A 14,698-nucleotide genomic window follows, 5' to 3' on the forward strand; every position below is an offset into this window, starting at 1 on the left:
TATGTAATGTAATTTTCCACTTGATTTTTAAACAACATGTTTTCTGGGCTTCCCTGGTGGAGCAGTGGTTGAGAGTCCACCTGCCGATGCAGGGGACGCAGGTTCGTGCCCCAGTCTGGGAGAATCCCACGTGCCGCAGACCGGCTGGGTCCGTGGGCCACGGCCGCTGAGCCTGCGCGTCCGGAGCCTGTGCTCCGCAGCAGGAGGGGCCACAGCAGTGAGAGGCCCACGTACCGCAAAAAAAAAAAAAGTATTTAAAAAACATGTTTTCTATTTTGTCCTCCATGAACCTTGAGCTCTATGTAGCCTTCAACTGTTCTCAAATCTGCATTGTTTTCTGGAAGTGAACTTCACAGCTGTGGGCCTTTGTTGGCAAATTATTTCATCTCCTCTGGGTCTTAACTTATTTTCCCTTGCTCTGAAGTGAAAATTCAGTGAGTGTTTCCAGATACTGTGCTTGGGGTCATAATTCAATTTCTCTTAATCTTGTGTGAATCCTCCAACCCCCGCCCTCAACCCACATTCCTCCTCCAAAGCACAGGTACCTATTCTTATTGCCATATTTAAATGATTTTCTTGGCTACGCTGGTAACTTGCAGAATTCTGGATTTGCTCTGTGATAGGGTAATGTGTATGGTTTGGTTAGTTGTTTTTAAGTCGAAAAACTTAACAATACTATATCTTAAATTCTTTCTTTGAAGATTGAGCCTTAATGAATTCTTGCTACAGACATACCAAGGTGGTTATTTCTATATTTCTGTGATAAATTAGTAGGGGTTTCTCCCCCCTGGTCCTTTTACTGTTACTAGATCAATTTTTAGCTGGATGTGGGCTTTTCAGGCTAGCTTTGCTTCAACGATGCTCATTCTTTTTTCTTCTACGTCAGGTCCCCTCTTCCTACCATCCTGTTCACGTTCTTGGTCCTCTGTCGCATTTATAAGACCTACTTTAACAGCTTAATGCCTTTTTTTCTTGGCACTCATTATTTCTTCTGTATTTGCTGCTAAATTAATAAGTGTACATTCCATTGCACTTGCCTGAGAGTCTTGACCCGGTCATGGGTTTCCCGCCATCTGGGTTCTGGCTGGCTTGCATTCCCCTTTGATGTTGTAATATTGTTCATTGAACTTAAGTGTGGGATTTATAGGGCTTCTTTGCTTTTTTTTTTTTCTCCAAAATGTGCACTTTTTTTTTTTTTAACTAAGCTTATTTTTCTGTTTTGTGCTGTTATTTTTAATTGCTTCCGACTAGGAGGTGGGGCTGAGAATGAGACTTGCTTGACTTTGGCTCTCTTTGCTATTACTCACACTTCCCCAGAAGCCCTGTGCACACTTTCTCTCTGCCTTTGATATACCACTTTTGAAAGGCCGTTGATGCTTGGAGTAAACGGCATTAAGAGGAAGACGGGCTCAGGGTAGGGATGCTCTGGAATCCGGTCCTGTACAATCATGAGCCTGGCCATCTGGAAGTCTCTTCTTGCTCAATGAAATGGAGTAAACATTGTCCATTATGAAATCCACCACACAGGCTGCCAGGGACGAATGGGATCCCACCCAAAGCCAATCGCTGCTCTGACAGGGAAATTGGCTAGGACTGCCTGAGACTAAACCAGCCTCCCCCATCCCTGATGTCACAATTCAGAGGCCGCTGCCTGCCTAGGAGGTTGTAGAAAGCTCTGTAGGTTCTCTCTGTGTGTCCTCCAGGGCTCCTCAGGCCAGGTCCCTGTCTGATGGCTTTTATGAAGAAATATCTCCTCCCCATTCTGGGGATCTTCTTGGCCTACTACTACTATTCTGCGAAGGAGGAGTTCAGACCAGGTAAGTACCAATGTGTCTAATTTTGGAGGAATAGATTTAAAAACCCAGGGATGGCTAGAGTGTTTCTGAGGATAAAAAGGAGTTCTTGATCCCCAAAGTTGCTGGACAAGAGGGGACCCTGAGGTGAGACTGTGTTTCTATGTCTTCCAGCCACAGGCTGGGTAATAGGGGTGTAGGGAGGGGTAATCATCGCGTTAGAAGATTACCAAATAGTCCATGTTTTATTTGGCACCTTTGATCAAAAGCAATTTCAGATCTCTTACCAAAAAAATAGGGCTATTCCAAAATTCACAACTTAGCCAGATAATTGGGCTCTGTGGAGAGATGGATAAGTGGCAAACAAGAAAGAATTCTGGAGTTGATGACTAAATAGAAGTGAGAGAAAGTATCTGGAATCTCTCTGAGCACATGTGTTTTGATGACTCTTTGAATTTTATTTCAATTGAGCAACTGGATGAATCCAGAAATGTCTGGAACTCCAGTGTTTTAGCTGTTCTCTTTCCATAGGGGTTTTCAGAAAAGGATAGCAGGAAGGCTTGGTTTTGAGCAACCAAAGCAAACTCCCATTTCAGAGAATGTTTACGGAAGAGTTGATCTGTTCCTTCATTGATTTATGCAATTTGAGATGAGTTGATCTGGGCTCATAACCTTTAGACACTGAGATAAGGCTGTCCACCTCTAAAGTGGGAGGAGGTATGTTGCTGACAGCTATGGTCCTTATTTTCTTTTGGGGTTTCCCAGAGATGCTTCGAGGAAAAAGAGTGATTGTCACAGGGGCCAGCAAGGGGATTGGAAGAGAGATGGCCTATCATCTGGCGAGAATGGGAGCCCATGTGGTAGTGACAGCGAGGTCAGAAGAAGCTCTAAAGAAGGTGAGGGTCCTGTGCCCACAGCCATAGGTACCCTCACGTGCCCAGATGTATTCCTATGTATGCTCACATATACATGCCAACACACAGAACTGGCACACTCAGACATAGATGCATACTCACACACACACACAGAGGGTTCAAACACCCAAACGAATATAAAAGTATGCATTTAAGTATTCATTCTCATGCATACATATCTAGACACAAAGTTCTTGGGCTCTATCTCTATCTATGAGATAGGCATGCCTATTCACACACATTGACACATGGAGTCACAGACATACATATATGTGCTCAGATACCAACATTCCAGGACGTACTCAGGAATTCATACTCTGGTACCCATGCAGACACATGCTCTCTTATATACTCAGACTCAGAAACCCAAGGATACACAAATATTCACAAACTTAGGGCTACCCACACAGGAACTAGCATCCCTACCAATAATGTGTTCAGAAACATCTGTTTACAGAAACTCATGAGCACAGACTTAAACTCCAGCACAGTGATTTATCCATTTATACCCTATCTTATTCCAGACAGTATTTCAAACAGGGGACTAATATTGTGTCAGTTGCATTTAGCAACACACACACACACACACACCCCTACCAAAACAGGGCTGTGAGCAACCTCTCATTTAAACCCCCATTATGTCAGAGACTGCCCCCCAAAAGTCTTCAGCCGAGATTGACGCCATGGCCGCTGTGCCTCTGCAGGTGGTATCCCACTGCCTGGAGCTCGGCGCATCCTCCGCGCACTACGTTGCTGGCACCATGGAGAACATGACCTTCGCAGAGCAATTTGTGGCCAAAGCTGGAAAACTCATGGGTGAGACAGCTTCTCCTCTCTCCTCTTCTGGACTTTGCCCTAGGGATTCACCAGGGAGCTTTTGAGACGGGGAGGAGGGGGAGAAGGTATCAACCTCAGATGGTTTCTCTCAACACAGCCGTCTCTTACAGGGGGACTAGACATGCTCATTCTCAACCACATCACCAACACCAACAATCCTATGACTGTATTTATCGATGACATTGACCACGTGCGCAAAAGCATGGAGGTCAACTTCCTGAGTTATGTGGTCCTGAGCGGGGCCGCCATGCCCATGCTGAAGCAGAGCAACGGGAGCATTGTGGTTGTCTCCTCGATAGCCGGTGAGTGGGGCAGGGGCCAGTGTGGAAGGCAGGAGTGGCAGAAGTGCCGGGGATGGTGTTGGGGGCTCTGCAGTGAACATGCATGTTATCAGTTTCCATCCCGAGAAGTAACACAATAGAAACTGGAAGCTGAAATGCTTGCCCAAATGCGTGGACAGGCAGATGTACGAATAAGAGCCTTGGGTATGGAAACTCACCGAGATGCATGCACGCTGAGTAAAAGACACAGTGTTAGGAACAAGTGAGACCATGAAAATGAGGGCTTGTTCAGGGTGGATAGACTACAAGATTCCTGGAAGTAACAGAGGAAGAGCAGCAGTTCGGAGTGCTTCCCTGAACTCGCCTGGTGGTTTGTGATCAACAAATGGGAGTCCAAAGGGTCATCGAGAGGCTGCTGGAGGGACAGCCTGTCCTGAGTTTCAGGGCGAGACCTGGTCATCATAGATAAACAAGATTTTGCTTCTTCCATGACCAAGAGCTCTAGGTTGGTAAAGTTAGTTGATACAAAGGTAGAACTGAGAGGTGAAGTGTTTGAACAACATACAGTTGTCTGATAAGTGGGTTGAGCCAAGACCAAATGAAATGAACAACAAAAACAAATGCACCGTATTATAACAGACCTGCCTGTATTGGGGTGTTCTCCAAAATCCGAACTTGCTACATCAAAATCCATTTTAATCCACCAAGAGGGTAGGGAGAGAGTGTGTACAGAGAAATATAAAGAGAACTCTGCGTGATCAAGAGGAGTGCCCTATGCTTCGGAGGGTGACAGCATTCGAAGTTATCACCAGTGAAAAGCCAGAGAGTTTCCAGCTTGGGGGATTCCTAGGCCCCTTTCATTATGGGTCCAGTAGAGAAGTTCCACACGTATTTGTCGATCAGTCCGTTAGAAGGATGTGCATGGAAGATGCAAACACCAGGATCAAAATTAGCCATCTACATGTGATTCCTAGCAATGTAAAAACAAATAACCTAGACTTTGTAATTTCTTAAGTACTTCACAAACATTAGTTATTACTGTGACTCAGAACACCATCTATGTTGTAAAGAGTTCTACTTCCAGGACGGAAAAGGCCTGCATAGTGATCAGTGATCAGATAAAAGGGCAGTGTGTCTGTTCTACCCGCCAAACAGGGTGATTGATATGCAACCCTGTGCTTCCTGGACAACACAGACTCCCCTGCCCCTCCCCAGACACAGCCTCTCTCTGGGCTGAAAGGAAGGGAGAGATCCTGGATGCATACTGAGTGAGAGGGTGCTGGGCACATCCCCAAACCATCCTAGGGCATTGGCCCAAACCCTCGCATCAGTCATGGTGTAGGTGGCTTTAATGATCTCAGTTGAATAAGTAATATATCCACTTTAGCCTTACAACACTACAGCCTAAATGTCCTCAGAAGGAACAGAGTTACTGTAGAAGTCCAAGGGTGTGATGAAATTCCGATAACCTCTGCTTCCACACATCTTCTCCACCTACCAAATGGCACCTCGTAATTTCTATGGACTCTGGGAGGTAGAAATCTAGCTGGACTACTAACCTTCGTGTCTATTGTTTGTATAGCCAAAAGTTCAGCCTGTTTGCTTTGAAGCATGTCTGTGAATTGGCAAAGTACAAACACTTTGCTTTCTCGCCCTAACTGAAGAATTTCTCTGCTCTAGGCTATATTCTTTCTTAAAATTGAAGCATAGTTGATTTACATAAGCTATGTTCTTTCAGACAGTCAGCAAATATGTTCCTTAATCCTTCCTCCGTAAAATCTGAATTCCACAAACATGGGACGCTAAACCGCAGATTGGTCCTAAGGTCAGCCAAAGAGTGTTGGGTTGGCTTTTTAATAATTCTTTCCAGGGACTGCCTTAAGTGTTTATTGAATTGCAGTAATCAGCAATTGTTTTTATCCCCAGTGCATTTCTAGGTATTGTGTTACATGGAAATCCCATACTTGTAATACGTTCTTTAAAGCCTCAGCTATTTCTTTAGCATCATCAAAGACAGTATGGCTGCCTCTGGGAATTTCCTTACAGTCCACATCCATCCACCACTCAACACTGTTTCTGGCAGCTACTGCTCAACTTTCTATGTATATGTGGCATCGATTAGTCTCCCCTCCTTCCTCCACATGCTAGTTTGGATATATTTTGAGCTACTATCACAAAAACCTAAATTTACAATGGCTTGAACAAATAGAAATTAATTTTTCTCTCATGAAACAGCCTGGGGTAAGCAGTTTAGAGCTGCAATGGGAGTTCTGCCCCATGGGATCGTCTAGGAACCTTCTATCACAAAACCACCATCCCTGGGTGTTATCCTCACCTGTATGTCCAAGGTGGCTCATTATCATGTCAGAATTCTAGCTAGAGAAAATGGAGAAAGAAGAATACAACTTGAATGTCATATACTTCTGCTACAGCTGATTGCAGTTGTGGACTTTATTCAAGGTGAACTTGTGTCCAGCTGAAAATCAGGGGTTCTATTTCTATAAAAGACACTGATGTTGACAATTAACAGTCTCCCCCATATCACCCATGCATATAAGACCAGAGGCAGTATTCCCTCTAGGCCACCCCACATGTGTACCTCACACCATACACACACACCCCAGACCCAATCTCTCTCACATTCAGGTCCATCACGAAAGCAAAACCCCTTCCACTGATGCAGGAGACAGTGGGGCAGGAGAAAGAATGGGAAGAAAATACCTAGATGGTATTTGTGAAACAAACTGAGACAGAGAGATTAACACTCCAATTTGCCTGAGAAAAATCACTGGATTGGGCACAGAACATGTGACAACATCTGGAAAAAGTTTATTTGCCCTGAGTCAAAAAGGTTGTCTTAGGTTCAATTTTAGAAAAGGAAAAGTCATTCCATTTTTGAATTCCCTGGTTCTGTGAACCCCATAACTATGGTAGTTACACACATGACAGCTGGACTCAGCATCTAATACTGCTTCTCTGCCCCTTCTTTACTCCCCCTCAGGGGGATCATGGACAAACCTGTCACCCCCACCAACAGCCCCACCTTTTTTCCTCTAAGGATCCATTTAACCTCACCTTCTATGAAGACTTTTTCAGTCCTCACCAGCTTCCTTTAAACGTTTCCTCTTACCTACTACATTTTCCTAAGTTACCTTTAGAAACCCTACTTCCTCTCTATTTCTCTTTTCTGGCTTCACTGGTAATACAAATACTAACAACAGCAATTATAGTACAAATGCCAACCACACTGGACCGGTACAAGTGTGAGGATGGTGATTCGTCTGTATCAAGAAAAATCCAAGGCCTATTTTGAAATGAAACTAGACATAATAAAACACTGAGTTTCTTTAAATATTCAAAGTGAAAAACACATCAAAAGGAGTAAAAGAGCCTTGCCAATAACCTCTGAATGCTCAGATCTCTCTTTGGAAGCTCCATTAAATGTCTCCAGTTACCTATTCATTTTTCTCCAAGTAAATCTTCTTTTAAAAAGATCAACTTTATATATATATATATATATATATATATATATATATATATATATATAAAGTTTAAGTTTAAGTCTTATTCAAATGTATTCCTTTCCTGGTTTACTCATTCCCAGCATTGTTTCATACTATTTTTTAGACAAATGTGTAGTATTTCAGGCTCATTATAAGCTGACTAGCCAGAGGCAAATACCTTGTAAGACAATGCTTTTGTGGGAAAACTCAAACCAAGGCATGAAGTCACTTGTTGGACCTTAAACTTTGTCGGTTGAGGGTTGGCTGTGCAGTCCAAACCTATTTCAAGAATTCTACATTACAAAGAGGAAAAAAGAAACAGATTTCTCAACTACACAGACCAACTAACAGGATTTGGAATATGCAAACTGCTGCTCTGCATAAAGACAAGAATGTACAGGTGTTAATCTCATGCCCCACCTTCACCTCTGGCACACACTTTTTCCTAAGAGATAGATCAATGCTTAGTGTATGGATATAACTTGAGTGGGGGGGAGAGGGTGGCAACCAAGGTCTAGGATGCAAAGGAGACTAAGAAATATAGTAGAATGGGGTAGTTTATCCCTCACCCAATTGTCCTAATTTTTCTAAGAAAGATGAATCTTTACCCTTAAACCTGATTACCTCAGAAATAATGTTCAGGGACCGCAATTTCCAAGGTAAGTGGGAGTGTATGCATGTGGATACAGGTATTTACGTGATGGGGGAGTGCTGCAGGTTTGGACTGTGTGGAGGGGCGTGGGGAGAAACACAGGGAGGTGAGGCCGGTGTGTGTATAGATTTGGATTGAGATTACTATGTTTTGGTACATTCATTAATGGATGTTATTATATGTATTGCTGTATAAAAACACTCATTGCTATGGGAAAATATTTGTAATAGAAAAATCATGCTACAAAACAGTGTGCATACTTTTATAAACAAAATATTTATGTATATAGAAAAACTGGAAGGCAACTGGAGTTAAATGTATATTGGGTGATGGAATTATACAAATTTTCCTTTCTTAAAAATATTTTCCAAGTTGTCTGTACTAAGTATGCAATCAGAAACAAATCTAATAAAAAATGTTAAAGCATAAAAAAAAAAAAGGATTTCAGAGTAAGAATCAACAGCCTGGACATAAAAATTTCAGGAGTCGTTGTTACCTAAATTCAAGAGACTGGGCTCAGGCAGAATCTGGAGGATTGAAACAACTTGATGCACTCGACATTGGAGTTCAGTATTGTATCTGTCCCCCCAGGAGGGGTGACTGGAGATTTTAAAGGGAAAGAGAAGACTCCCTGCTGATGACAGTGACAATTTAGTGCAGGCTGAGAACACTGTAATGCTATCCATGTGACCATTACTCCATTTACTCCCTTGAAAGGGGTGGGTGGGAAGAGCTTAAGTAGTCATGGCTCCTTAACCCTGCTGGACCATTATTTTTGTTCAAGTACTGTTCTTGACAAAAATAGCAGGGTTCTACCATCATCCATGCCTTTACGTTCACTCACCAAGGAGTTTCAAAAGGCTTACAACAAATACATTCTATTTGGAAACACCCAAATAAAAAACTAGGTCTTAAGAAAGAAAAGAAGAATATAAAAACACCAAAATTAAACTCAACATAGAAGCTGTGCTTAAGTTTCTAATTTGGCTCTTGAGTTTCTTAACAAAAAGGAAAAAAAAGAAAAAAAATAGTATCAGTATATACACAAGATTATATCCAAAAGGAGGAAGCACTGCAGGAAGCCAATAATTTCTGAAATAAACCTCTCATAAAAGATTATAAATTGAAGGCACAAAATAATGGAACTAGCAAGGCCCCTAACAACTTTTTTTAAATGTTTCTGTGATTATAAAAGCTACACATACACACACATTATGAAAATTGGGAAAATGAAGAGAAGCACAAAGCTGAAAATAAAGATCATCCGTATTCATGACAATATTTTGGAGAATTTCCTTCCAGGTACATATAGGTACAGAACAATTATTTTCCTACTGCCAGATATTTAGGTTATGTTACTGAACCAAACTCAGGTCTGCTCACCTGTCTCACAGCAAAGCCAATCTACTGACACCAGGTTGTGGTGAAGGAATGTACAGCATTTACTGCAGGTCACCCATGCAAGGAGAATAGGCAGTGTGTGCTCAAAAGACTCAAACTCTTTGTTGGCTTTTTTTTTGGCCAGCGTGTGGCATCTTAGTTTCCCAACCAGGGATCAAACGTGTTCTTCACTGGCTTTTAGACAAGGGTTTTTAAAGACAGTGTTGGGGAGAGGGTCATAGGATCAGCTTGAGGACCTTCTTCTGATTGGTTGATTGTGAGGTAACAGGGTGATGTTTCTGAGATCTCAATCGTCAGCCTTCTGGTTCCAACAGTCTGGGGTCCACAAGCTTGTGGTCAGCATGTAGTCATCATCCTCCACCGGAGTGAGGGGCTTAGTTCCTGCAGAACAACTCAAAGATATGCATCAGATTGTTACTTATATCCCTTCAGGAGGAAATAGGAGTCCTACGACTCTTGTCCTAATCATTAATGGCTTGAGTCTGCACTTTGGAACTTGGGGAAGGCCTAGGAGGTGAAAACCTTTTTTCTACAAACAAGAAATGGGGAGCATGGAAGGCCCCAGGAATGCCCCTCAGGGTCATGCTTGGTTTCAATCCCCCCTTTTCTTTGATGCTTCTCAATCTTGAGGGGAACAAGGGTGGGACAAGAAAGGGAATAAAGTTTTGGATAGAAAGATTGTTAACTCAGCAAGGGAACTCAGTTTAAGGGGGACTTGGTTTCAGTTACTCTCAATGTATTTTAAAAATTCTAAACAAGTATCTTGCACATAAATCTGTGGCCTGGTTGATGATTATTTCCTTGATAAATTCTTAATACTAGATTTATTGGGTGAAATGATGGAACCAATTCTAAGGTTGTTGGTACATATTTCCGAATCGCTTTATATAAAATGAAAAATAAAGGACCTGACTTTTTAAATATATAAAAATAAAAACCAGTTTAAATGAACATGAACATCATGTCCCATTCCCACCCTGAGTATACATATGAGTGTTCATCTCACACCTGCTTTGCAGAGTTAACAAAGTTTTCAGCCATTGACAATTTTGTAAGTAAAGGAGAAAGGTGTTTAGTGGTTATAATTTGAATTTCTTTGTTAACTTGTGAAATGGAATGTGAGGTCCCTGTCCCCTTGAGAGCAGTAGTGATCTCGGGTGGCCTCGTCCTGCAGCAGCTTGAAGCAGGGTTTCGGTTCCCGGCCAGTGATTGAGGTTGGGTCTCAGCGGTGAGAGCACTGATTCCTAGCCACTAGACCCGTGATCAGTGACAAGGCCCTAGCCCTACAGCTTTGCAGAAAAAGAATTCCCACAAAGACAGAAAGTAGTGAAACAAGTAAAGTATTTATTAAGAGGAAAAAAGAGTACATGTGGATAGACACACGGGCAGGCTCAGAGAGAGAGTCACGCCCTCGTGTCAGTTTGAATCACTTTTATGGTGCATTCCTTCCAGATTTCCTTTGGCCAATCATTCTGATCTGCCTGGTTCAAAGTCCATATTTGGTATAGCTCATGATTTCCCATGTGTGCATGCACATCTCTTAGCCAAGATGGATTCTACCGAAGAGGCCTATGGGTAGTGAGCATTAGTTGGCATCACTCCCTTTTTGACCTCCAAGGAGCCTTTCTGCACATATGTAGTCAGGGAGGTCTTCTGACTTCGAGAATGAGGAATATGTGGTCTCATCTTCTCTCTGGGCAGGTGCCAGCCTCCTCTCTCAGTTGCCCTGTTATTCCCATCTCGGAGGATTTGTCCACAAGGAACAAACTCAAACCGTTTGCCCTGGGGGCCCATCTGTCTCTTGTCTTAGTAGTATTCTATTTTTGGTTATACTTATTTCCTTATTTCCTACAACAGCACCTGGCACGTGGTGGATATTTCATAAAAGTCAGGTAATTAATGAATGAATGAATTTTCATGTGTTTATAGGTTATTTATATTTTCTATTCTGTGAGTTGTTTTTCTATGTCCTTGCCCATTGAGATGTTAGCAAAACTTTTCTAACAATATGTATAGCAAATCAATGTCATATGCAGCTTCTTGTTGCAAACTTTGACAAAGGTATATTGTTGAGACACAGCTAAACTTAAAGTTAATAAAGTGAAAAGTGAATGTGACGTGGTGTGACTATATAGCTTTAGATGGTTGAGCTTGACCCAAGGAGGATTCCTCTTGAAATAAGCATTGATTTCAATGAGGAGAAATCCACTTAAGCTACTTCAAAATGAGGACAGGGGATTTCCCCGGCGGTCCAGTGGTTAAGACTCCGCGCTTCCACTGCAGGGGGTGTGGGTTCGATCCCTGGCTGGGGAACTAAGATCCCACATGCTGCACAGCACAGCCAAAAAATAAAAAATAATAATAATAATAATTAAAAAATAAAACCATCTAAAATTTTTAAAAATCTTTAAAAAAAATGAGGACAGGCTGGGGAGAGAGAACATCACTTTACACCTGAGAAATATATTCTACAGATAAACTTGCACAAACGTTCCCCAAATACGTTCATTCATTTATTCAAAAGATATGAATGGAGGGTCCACTCTGAGCCAGGCACAGTTCCAGATGCCAGCCCTGTGACAAGGCAAGCCCCTGTCACCTTGGAGCCCACATTCCAGTGCAAACCGATTGCCACTGAATTGTTCATGGTCATAAAAAAACTAAAAACAACCTACATATCCACCACTAGGGACAGATTTCTAAATGGTGGTGAAATACTACATAAATTTTTATGCATACTGACTATAAAAATCATAAATTCAAGGAAAAATAATTTAGAGAACAGTATATATAGTATGAGCTCAACTGTGTCTAAAGAAAGGGCCTTTTACCTTTCATTTTATACACTTTGGAACTGCTTATTGTACAACAAGCTTGGTATGAATTTTGTTAGAATAACTTTGTTAAAGAAAAGTAAGGGGGCTTCCCTGGTGGCGCAGTGGTTGAGAGTCTGCCTGCCGATGCAGGGGGCACGGGTTTGTGCCCCGGTCCGGGAAGATCCCACATGCCGCGGAGCGGCTGGGCCCGTGATCCATGGCCGCTGAGCCTGCGCGTCCGGAAAAAAAAAAAAAGAAAAGTAAGGGATGAGGTTCTGTATGGTAACCAAAAGCAAAATATTTCACCTCTCAGGATGACTGACTTCAGGACGAAAGAGATTGTACTCCATCTCACAAGTAAACAAATAAATTGAAATGACTGAAAGTACTAAAACACCAAATTCAAACTATTAAATACCATGGAGTGGGTGGAGGTATTGTTTTTTCTTGTTTGGTTTGGTCTTTTGTTTGCCTACAACATTGTAAATTGTTGCAAACTTTGTTAACTCCACAAAGTAGGTGTGAGATGATGGGAAAGGGTATAGTTTTTTTATTCATTTTAACTGATTGCACTATTGATTTTTAAAAGTCTAGTACTTCATTTTTCATCTTACCTAAAGCAATCTAGCAATATGCATTCTATATGTAGAATATGAATATTCTATATTCAATATGTAGCCTCAAGTGTTCCCATCATTTTGTTACTGAACTCAGGTTCGGCTGCTCCCCACTCAAAAGCCAATAATTCAAGAGGCAAGTGTCAGTAGAAAGGAAAGTCACTTTAATCAGAAAAGCCAGCAATCTAGGGAGAAGGTGGACTCATGTCCGGAGACCAACTCCAAAGAATCTGCTCAGCCATGACAGTTTTTAAAGGGAAAAAGCGGGGGAAGAATCCCAGTGAATCACTGAGGCAGGAAGTTGGGTTCTGCATCATTCTCCATTATGTTCGTGCAGGCTGGCTGACTCTTCAGATGTTATCTTGCCCTTGTGTTCTGCCTGCAGGATTGCTAAGAGGGTTATTGGGGGTAGAGAGCTAGTCACTCTTTAACCACTTAATTCTCCATTCTTAATTCTTTTCATCTAAAAAAAGAATCAACAGCTTAGGCAAGGCATGGTGTGCATTCAGGAACACAGAAGTTAGTTTAAATTGTCTAGTGATCTCATTCTTATAATTAGGTTCTTTCAAGGTTAGACGGGAACAGAAATGGGCAAACAGGAAAGAGGCAAAAGAGCTGCTTTCAGTTCCCCACCGTCCAGCATCATTCCATTTCTATGGGATTAGGAGCAAAGGTACATCTTCCGTAACTTCTTCACGCTCGCATAGGGTGCCGTATTTTCAGAGTTGAAGATATCAGCATGGGTCTGTAGCATCTCTTTGCTGACAAGTTTAATTGCCCACTTACATATACAGGCAGAGCAAGCTATAATTATTTTGATGACCACAAAGATATAGATCATTATGAGCAATAATGTTAATCCCATTCTCTTGAGGCCAGTTCTTGGAATTGCATTAGGCATATATTTAGTACTGATCAAGATGGAGCAGCTTATGTCATGTCCTCTGGCGGCAGTTATAGTATCTGAAAAACAGCTCAGGAGTGTGCATGAGACACTGAGTCTGTGACTCTATTGTCCTAATCTTTGACTTCTCGAGCCCGCTCTTTTGTGACTGTAGGAGGCCTGGGAGACTTCAGGTTTCCTACAAACAAGAGGCAGGGGACATAGAGGGGCTCTTGTACTTGGGGTAGTGTGGAGTCTGCAGGGTTCTGCTTGGTTCCAACTTCACCCAGCAAATATAATGTTAAGAATCTGTCAAGGAATAATCATCAATCCAGTCAGAGATGTATGCACAAAAACATTTGTTGTAGGATTTTTTTCAACGTGTCTATGCACCTACAAGCAAAGCTACCAATGCTGAAAATAGGCAATGGACATGTGCCTGAAGTCAGATTCCGATTAACGTATGGCAGAGTTGAGTTGATTACATGGCTTTTAAATTATTTAACATTTTTCCATGAAGTTGTCTGGTTCAGGAACTTCCATGTAATAAGTGTATATAATAAATCCTTTACTTATAGCATTAGAAAATTAGTCTTTCCCTGTACTCACTAAATAATTAAATGTGAACAATATTTAAAGAATATTATTTGAAGGGCTGCCAAATTACTGGCCCACACTGGGCACACATCTGTCTCAGTCCATCCCTAGGGAGACAACTGGCCTTGGGGGAACTGCAGCTGGGATATCCCAGAGGTAGCATGGTCAGGTCATACCAGCTTCCCTCAGCACATCTGCTCCTCTTCCTTCTCTCCCTATTAAGCTCTGCTTCATGTGAGACAGAGTTCAATCTGGCTGTTACAGTCCTTTCTCAGCATGACAGTTCTCAGTGCACTCTTGACTTCAACCCCATTGCCAACATTCTTGGTCTCTCGATTTTCCAACTCTAAATTTCCCCCAAAGAAGGGGTGTCTAACTGGCTCAGCTGAATTTTATAAGTCAAC

General features: G+C 42.0%; 1 protein-coding gene across 4 annotated transcripts in view; it reads left to right on the forward strand.

Moving 5' to 3' along the window:
• HSD11B1 (hydroxysteroid 11-beta dehydrogenase 1) overlaps positions 1-14,698 on the forward strand; it is a 44,803-nt gene that overhangs the window by 13,732 nt on the left and 16,373 nt on the right. For 2 of the 4 annotated variants that reach the window (XM_060294165.1, XM_060294161.1), the window contains exons 2-5: positions 1,704-1,817; positions 2,559-2,689; positions 3,412-3,523; positions 3,655-3,846. In XM_060294165.1, coding sequence (XP_060150148.1) covers positions 1,730-1,817; positions 2,559-2,689; positions 3,412-3,523; positions 3,655-3,846 — 523 coding nt within the window. In that variant the 5' untranslated portion in view covers positions 1,704-1,729. Of the gene's footprint in view, positions 1-1,681; positions 1,818-2,558; positions 2,690-3,411; positions 3,524-3,654; positions 3,847-14,698 lie in introns of all 4 variants that reach the window. The other 2 variants (XM_030872919.2, XM_060294169.1) reach the window with 2 other exon arrangements.

The sequence above is a fragment of the Globicephala melas genome, chromosome 1 (assembly GCF_963455315.2).
Source record: "Globicephala melas chromosome 1, mGloMel1.2, whole genome shotgun sequence".
NCBI lineage: Eukaryota > Metazoa > Chordata > Mammalia > Artiodactyla > Delphinidae > Globicephala > Globicephala melas.